The following is an 8880-nucleotide window of genomic DNA, read 5'->3' on the forward strand; positions in this document are numbered from 1 at the left end:
CAAAAGTTTCTACAGCTATAGGACATTTGTCACAGCGTTATATCAACATGCCAACAACACCTAAAGGAACAGCAAGGGTTAAGCACGAAATTTATACGATTTCGCGTTTTCCTAACTATATAAGTGCAATTGACTGAACACATGTGAAAATACAATCACCAGTGGAGGAGATGCAGAAATCTTCAGAAATCGCAAGGAATTTTTTTCAATTAATGTGCAAATTGTCTGATTCTTCCTTGTTGATTCGAGACATTGTGGCTAGGTGGCCAGGCTCATCTGATGACTCACATATTTTTAATTCTTCAAGAATTAAGAGGCGATTTGAAGATGGAGAATTTGGTGCAGCCATTCTAGTTGGAGATAGTGGATATGCTGTACAAAATTATCTCATTACACCACTGACAATTACACACACGCCAGAGGAACAACTTTTTCAGGAGGCCATCATAAGGACTAGAAGTCGAGTAGAGAGGAGCTATGGGGTATAGAAAAGATTTCCTGTTTTAGCTACTGGAATCAGACTAAAATTGGACAGAATTCAAAGTGTAATTGTGGCAACAGCTATTTTACACAATATAGCTTGCAATGAGAATGAAAATATACCTCCTGTTACTGATGACCAGCTGGATGCCATTAACGCTGTGCGTAACTTCCCTCAAGCAGCTCACAATCACCCAAATGTAGCAGAAAATAATGTCAGGCGAAACCATCTTATCCATCAGTACTTCCATGATTTGTTGGTGAACCAGTGAAGGAAGAGATTAAATTAACATAAAATAAGTTTCATTCACTGCAGTATATGTAACATTGTTTATTACGGTATTCATGTTAAACTTGCATATTTTCAAAAGTATATTGTAACTTTACTTCACTGGAAATTAAGCATTACCAGCACCTTATCCATCAGTACGTTCATGACTAAAATTTGTTTTGAATCAGTGAAACAAAAGGACGAAATTAACATAAAGTAAGTTTCATTCACTGTAGTACATGTAACATTGTTTATTATTCATGTTAAACTTGGATATTTTCAAAAGTATTATAACTTTACTTCACTGAAAATTAAGCAGTACCCTGTACGAGTAACTTACACCATAAATTATTAAGCCTAAAATTGTTATTTTTTTAAATCTGACATATTATCTCGTGTGGTGTAGCTTTAGATGCAACACAACCGCCATAATATAGAATCTAATGATGACATGACTTAACTGTAACTGTGTTGTATAAAATATTACTACTGATACACAAATATTTTAACACATTATAGTGTAGTCACAATTTATGTAAAAATCCCACTTTATTTTAATTACGCAGTGATGTTACAAGTTGAAATAAATCTGCATTTGTATCAAAATTATATTAATGTCGGATTTCAATGAAAGAAAGTAACTAATTACTTGAAATATGCAGTGTGTTTATTTTATAACATATAAGAAATTAGCTGGAGGGAATATACTGTCACATTATGTTCATGTCTATTAAAATAATTAGAAATGAAACTAACAATTGATTTATGAACATTTTGATGTCATGTTATATTTAGGCCTAGCCTACTGTTTTTTTCTCATGTATTATTACTATATTATAAATAAGCCATATATAAATTATGTGATAGGTGATAACATGCAATAAATTTCGTTTTTCAATTGTAATTAAGTTAAACTACCTACTGATTAACTTGTTATTCAATTATTTAAGAAGCTACATAAATTTAAATATCTTCTGTTTTAAGTAGCATCATAACCTGATGTGATATGTTGAATATGGTATTATTAATACAGTGAATGATATAAACCGAATGACATTATGAAAATATCAAAATGACATCATAACATATTACAACCACTACAAAACTGAAGTTATCAATATATAAGTTACCTATGCCGAGTTTCATCAACCGATGTTAATTTTTAACACGTTGTTAAACTAGTTTAACATTTGATTTAACAAAAATTCTGTTCCATCAACAAATGTTAGCTCTAACAAAGAGTTAAACTCTGTGTTAAATTAACATCCCATCTCCCTTATGTTAAAGGCTTAACAATTGTTAAACAGTTGAAAATGGCGGACGTAAATAATGCTTTTGATGTGGAATTGCTGTATTTAGACCATCTGAATGCCGTTCCTAATAGGGGAAGAGCTTTAAGACGAAATGATTTTGAAAATTTGCGAGAAGAAGAATTTTTGAAGGGATATAGATTGTCCAAAACTGTCGTCGGTAAGGTTGTGGAAGAAATACAAGAGAGGTTAGAATACCCGACCAACAGAAACATACCTCTATCTCCAATGCAGCAGATACTGATAACTCTGAGGTTTTATGCCACTGGATCCTTTCATTTAATGGTTGGAGATAATGCTGGAATTTCAAAATCTACAGTAAGTAGAATTGTTAGTAAAGTTTCTGCAGCAATAGCATCAATGAGAAGAAGGTACGTAACATTCCCCTCAGTACAAGAACGCCCGAGTATTGTACAACAGTTTTATGATATGTACAATTTTCCTGGTATTGTGGGTGCAATAGACTGTACGCACATCAAGACTCAGTCACCTGGAGGCAATAGGGCAGAAATATATCGGAATCGAAAAGGTTACTTTTCTGTTAATGTCCAGGTCATCAGTGATGCCAACCTCCTAATTAGGGATATAGTAGCTAGATGGCCTGGATCAGTACACGACAGCACAATATTCAGCAACTCGCATATCAGAGCTCAATTTGAAATGGGAGCAATTGATGAGGGTATCCTTTTAGGTGACAGTGGATACCCTTTAAGAAAATATCTACTAACACCATACCTTCATCCCGAAACAAGACCCCAGCACAATTATAATGCAGCACATATTAGGACAAGAAACTGTGTAGAGAGGATGATAGGTGTGTGGAAGAGACGTTTTCCGGTTCTCAGCTTGGGGCTACGAACTAAACGACAAACAACCTTGACGATAATTGTGGCGACAGCAGTGTTGCACAACATTGCAGTGGAGACAAGGGATCAACTTCCTCCAGAAGATTTGACACTGCATCAGTACATCACAGAAAGAAGAAGGAATAGGCACATTAGAAACCAGAATCTTGTTCCTATTCACATGGAAAATGAACAAACTGCAGCAGCTTACAGGAACGCATTTGCACAACAACACTTCGCTTGTAAGTACTACAAACGTTTTATTTTTAAACTTGTTACCTATACTACATGAAACACGCTTAAACTATACATTTCTACCAAACTTCTACAAACAAAATACACTGCAACTAACTTATTCATCCTCAACACGCTTTCTTTTTTCTTTATAGTACATTAATTTTTCTCTAAATGCTTCTTGTTTTAGTTTCTCAGTTTCCATTTTCATTTTCAGCAGTTGTTGCTCCTGGTTATATTTCTGTTGGATTAAATACATTTCTTTTTCACAGAGAGTTGTCCTGCTCTCGGCAAGTGCAGCAATGTTGTTACGACAAAGGTTGGCCTGGAAACAAAAATCAGCAGTGAAAATTTTGGCACTCCTGGCGGACTTTTATTATAACCCTCAACGTGACCAGCTGTGATACTGACCTTGGTGACGCGAGTCTGCTGCTTGTTACAGTTTTCTGCTCCTGTTAAAGCTTCAGCCTGGAAGTACAAACCCCGTTTATTAAACTTTCATTCTTAATTTAAAAAATAACTAACCTAAAAACTTAATAGAAGTGTCGTACTCACAACTGGAGTGACAAGAAGAGATGTGTTAGACGCCGGGCCTGGTGTACCCATTTCAAGTGATGCTGTGTTGTCCTCAAGTGATAATTGTTTTCTGTTTACATTCTCCTACAACAACAATGATACAAATTATAGTTTACAGTTTGTCTTGATATAATATAAATTTAAAAGTATATATAGTTAATGAAAGTGATTTATCACCTCGTGTACTACTGCTATGACTTCAACAATATCGCAAGATCTTGCTTCCTGTTCGGTTGTAATTATTTCAGCGTCACCTAAAAATAAAATAAAATTGTTATTAAATACAAACGAATTTAATTTGAATGAATAGATAATGCTAATATAATGCAACTGGTACTTACCATAGTATTCTGAATCACAGTCGAAGGGGTTGCTGTTAGGTTCTATTTGGTCCTCTATGAGGGACAGAACACTTTCATCAACTTTAGTTGTACATTGACCACCACCTGTTTTATACCTTTCCACCCGTTCGTCACTCCTTGCTTTCTTAGCTGATCTTTTTAAGTTAACATAAAATTGTCGCAGTTGTTTTGTTGTTCTTGATGTCACACTCCCATTCGAATTATATTCGTCTCTTAGTTTGTCCCACGTTTCGTCCTTCTCTTTTATTTTCAACCCATCGGTTTTCTTGCACTCTATAATTTCTTTATACTTGTTTACTAGTTCTATCAACAACTCTTTCTCAAAAGAAGAAAAATTTGTGCCCCTCATCCTCTTCATGGTAACTTCGCGCGCCATTATTTCACAGATGTTCAAACAAAAGCGCAACGGAGTGCATTCAGAAATCGTATGAATCATACACCGCCTTCTCGATTCGTTGTGTTCGCTATTCTTGCGAGTATTAACAACATGTTAGTTAACATTTTGCAGGAAAATGTTGGTGAAATGCAAGAGTCTTAACAAATTGTTAAAAATTTTAACTCATGTTAAGAAACAACGTGTTAGCAGAGTTATAACATCTGTTGATGAAACCGGGCACTAATGTGATTTAATATGTTAGATTAAAATTTTTAATTGAAATAAAAAAGAACATATAGACTTGAACAAAATAAACACCATAACTACTTCAAAATCTTGTGATTTCAGTTAGCTGTTTGTTTTAAGGTCCAATTCCCTATTCCTAACATCAAGTTCAAGAATTCTTCTTTTCATCTCATGATCAAACTCCTCATTTTTTTATATGAAGTTCTGTGAGTTTCATCTTCACTCTATGTTCTTCTTTCATATTTATGTTACCGGTATTTGAAATTCATGCTCCATCCTTTGGAACTGAATTTGATCCTCTGTTGCTTGTTTTTGTAACTGCAGAACTTGTTTTTCTTGCCATAATGCCATAAGTTTCTTTCCTGTCAATGAAATGTCTAGTGATGGTCTTTTCTTCTTTACTAGGAGTGGAGTGGAAGTAGGTTTCCTCAGGTCCCTAATACTGAATTGACTGCTACATGGAATGGCTTCTACTTCATTAATTTGTATATTATCCTGAGATACTATTGGTATATATCTTCAATTACCTGATCAGTGGGATTTGAATCGTCACCTGCGACAAATGCTTGGGATTCAGAAGCTACAGACTTGTACAGATTCACAGATGAAAAGGGAATTACATTGGAATTTTGAATTGATTGGATTTGAGGAGGAAATTGTGCTTTTCCAATGTTTGCAGATGGATGCTCCACAGATGCGAGTAGTGATGACTGGCCAGGACAATCTGAGTCACATACAGATGGTAGCCCCTCAAGTTGTATTGTGCCAATAATCTCTTTTATTTTAATATAAGTTATTATTAAGTTCGGTTGATTCGGACCTCCACCTGCACCTGATGTGTATTTTTTTATCTTCGGAAAATCTCCTTTTACAGGTCTTTTTGAGGTTTTCATACTTTCCCCTTTAATCTCTTGCCAGTACTACAGTTCCACTAATTTCATTGAAACTTTCTGCTAGCTCTTGCCAAGCTTTTTCTTTGTCTTTTAAAGATACACTATCAGTTTTCTTACACTCTAATATATCTTTCTTTGTACTAAGTAAAGAGAGCAGTAAATCAATTTCTACTGGACTAAAATTCTTACTTTCTTCCCTGAATTCTCCATGTCTAAACACAGGACCTTACAGTGTACGTTAATCAGCTTATGATAATCTGATCAAAATTCATAATGGACGATGAAGCAATCATACAGTGCAACCAACCGTTTACTGAAATAAAAATAATACAAGAGGATGACACCTATTATGAATATTTAGGCCCTGGATTTAGGTCACTGGAAAACAGGACAGAGCAAATGTTGGCACCCTAACCTCTTTCTTTAACTTAATCCCTTCCATTACCAAACAAAAATTTGAAACAATAATTGTGCCAATTCACCACACAAAAGGCTGTTTTTATTACATTATTTATAAATATTCATTTTTATTGAGCATGTATTTAACAATTATTTCAACATCCTACTTTAAAATACTTTCTCTTGCTCCCTTGCTCTGGGTATTTGCCCATTCTAGCCAATTATAAATTAGGGCCTGTGAATATTACATAAATAGATAAGGTCACATACTACAATGTTAAAAATAAAAGCTATTTCCCTTAGAATTATCAAGATCCTGGGTACATCAGTTAGGCCTAATTTAGTGGGTTACCGAACACGTTAAAAAGCTGGAAGTTGTCTTCTTGAAATTATTTAAGATCGTGATTTTCGGAGGGAAAGGAATAAACTAAAGGAAATTAATTTTTATATTAAAATGGATCCACACATGCCACCAGATAATGCACTTTAACACAAGACACAAATTATTGTACGATCTTGCCTATCAGAGAAAAGTGGAATCGAGAACGCTTTCCAATAAATTCAAGAAAACAGCTGATTAAATGATACACAACACTTCACATGGGTATAAATGATTTATTTATTTGTGAAACTAGTAGATGCATTTCTTCTTTATTCGCGTTGATTTGATTATAGCATTAATTCTCTGTAAACAACTGACATCGTAATCTGTGGCTGACATATTGAAAATCTGACGCGCCATCAGTAATCTTGGCTCCGATTGGCTAGTTATTCAGTGTAGCCAACACATGCGAAGCCATGGGCATCTAGTGCCAACATTAATTTAAACGGGTGGGCTGTCAGATATTTATGGAGAAAATGGAAGCATGTTTAAACTGAATAGTAAAGTTGAACGGGTTTAATTTATCCCAAGTTTAACTATCTTTGGAGAAAACGGCCCTAAACGATGCAATATAACTGCCGCCATTTGTTATGTTGAGTCTCAGCTATTGTGAAACGTACCTGCTAAAACGGTTTAAGTACATGTTACTGTTGGAGTACCAGCTTTATCTATGGTGTGGTAGCTCCTTTACTTGTCTGTGTCTTGCGCATGCGCAGTGTCCCATCATTGGACTTAGAAAAATTTTTTGCGGGACACTAACTGCAGTTTCTCCCAAATTCTTGTATGAAATTTGACGTGAAGAAGATTACAAAACTACGAATAAGTTTCTGATAGCATAAATTCGACATTTCTTGGCAACGATTCAGCTGCGGCAGAAGATACCGCTAGCTGTACAGAATGACAGTCACAAGGTGAGGGACTTCTTTGAGTTTTCTGTAGACTTCATTGTTGATGCCTACCATCACTGAAGCGTTATCAGTACCAACTCCACACATTTTTTTTAGGATTTAAATCATATTCACCCAGCCATAACTTCAGCCCACCAACGATAGCATCGGCATTACCTGCTTCTAGTTATACCATGCCCAGAAAAGTAGAAACAATGCGACATTGCTCATAAGAAAAATACAGAACAGACACAGTTAACAGTTTGGTGACACTTATGTCAGTAGATTCGTCCAGTAACACACTAAAATATTCATGCACTATGTCCTGTTTTAATTTAGACTTCAAATGAGGGAAAAGAATATTCTTTATAATACCGCTACACTTTGTACGATGAATACGCATAGTGGAGGCGTGGTCCGCTCCTTTAAAACACTTTTTCGTTAGATCGCAAAGGTGATCTAGTGCGCCTAACTACGGGAAATTGCAATGTAGATTGTCTTTCACAAGAGAACGGCTTGGCAGTATTTAAATGTTTCTTACTTTTACGATGATTGAGAATATCTGACAATCTTGAATTAATATTAGACTGACAATATCTGCATCGCGCAATTGTTGGATCCACCGGTACTTCAAATAACCAGTCTTTTAATAATTCGTTCGAGAGCCAGTCGTTTCTAAATTGTTGTGTATATTTCTTAACAGTTTCTTTAGGCATTGTAACACTAATAACTTGTAATAATTTAAATTCACGACAACACTTTAGAATGATAGTAAAAATGCTAGTATAATGTATTAAATAATATTAACACTACGTGTATCACGCACACAGTACCATATAAGACTTTACATTCCCGGTTGAAAGATGAAACTCAGTACAGAAATGTTGATCAGAATTAAGACAGTATTGTTGATTTAGTTGATCACGAAATTGCTTCCTATGATTGGATGGTGCCAACATACTGTTTCGAATATCTGTGTTTTTATTTGTCAAAAATTTCTTGTAGGCGGGATTTAACTTAAGTTAATTCATTTCACATTTTCCACGGGAACAGCGAAATTTGTATTTCAGAAATTAATGCAAGAACAGTTCTCATTTTTAGCAACTAAAAGTGCAATTTAGCACGTTTTATTGCACTTGTACGTGACTCTCCAAGTGTACAGAGACCCAGACATAGTGTCTTCTAGCCACTCTCTTTCAGTGAAGTCAGCGAAATATCAAGGAAGGGTACCTTTATTATAAGAAGGTCTATGCTTTTTGTGGGTGGGGGAAGGTGTGTGCAGACATTGGTATAGCGTCAATATACTCGGACACAAACCTTAGAAAAACTTTTTTTAAGAAGTGAAAATTGCACCCACTTCTCTCAAACACTAGCCGACAAAGGAAATGCAATAAAGTCCTTATTTGCCTAACTGAGTTTGTTGTTATCGCCGCGCTCTCATGGTTAACATGTCGGTATCATACAATAACGTGCGGTGTTCTTTTAAAACATAATTTTGCCGACCGACTGTTGCTCTGTACGAGTATACGTATACGAGTGCGATGACATTCTTAACTCTTAATAATAATTTTTAATCACATAATGTTCGTCCTCAGCACAAGACAGTGCAACCTCGGTTT

General features: G+C 35.2%; 1 protein-coding gene and 1 long non-coding RNA gene across 2 annotated transcripts; one reads left to right on the forward strand and one right to left on the reverse strand.

Moving 5' to 3' along the window:
* Window positions 1–2311: 2311 nt before the first annotated feature.
* On the forward strand, window positions 2312–3867 carry LOC138696421 (uncharacterized). The gene is made up of 2 exons (XR_011331375.1): window positions 2312–3148; window positions 3413–3867. It is a non-coding gene; the product is annotated as an uncharacterized lncRNA (long non-coding RNA).
* On the reverse strand, window positions 3153–4688 carry LOC138696420 (myb/SANT-like DNA-binding domain-containing protein 3). Its single transcript, XM_069821390.1, has 5 exons — window positions 4058–4688; window positions 3894–3970; window positions 3696–3800; window positions 3552–3608; window positions 3153–3465 (listed from the first exon to the last, which is right to left on the reverse strand). Exons 1-5 carry the CDS (start codon window positions 4512–4514, stop codon window positions 3259–3261), a joined length of 903 nt encoding a protein of 300 aa, XP_069677491.1. The 5' UTR covers window positions 4515–4688; the 3' UTR covers window positions 3153–3258.
* Between the last annotated feature and the right edge of the window lie 4192 nt (window positions 4689–8880).

Source organism: Periplaneta americana, chromosome 3, assembly GCF_040183065.1.
Source record: "Periplaneta americana isolate PAMFEO1 chromosome 3, P.americana_PAMFEO1_priV1, whole genome shotgun sequence".
NCBI lineage: Eukaryota > Metazoa > Arthropoda > Insecta > Blattodea > Blattidae > Periplaneta > Periplaneta americana.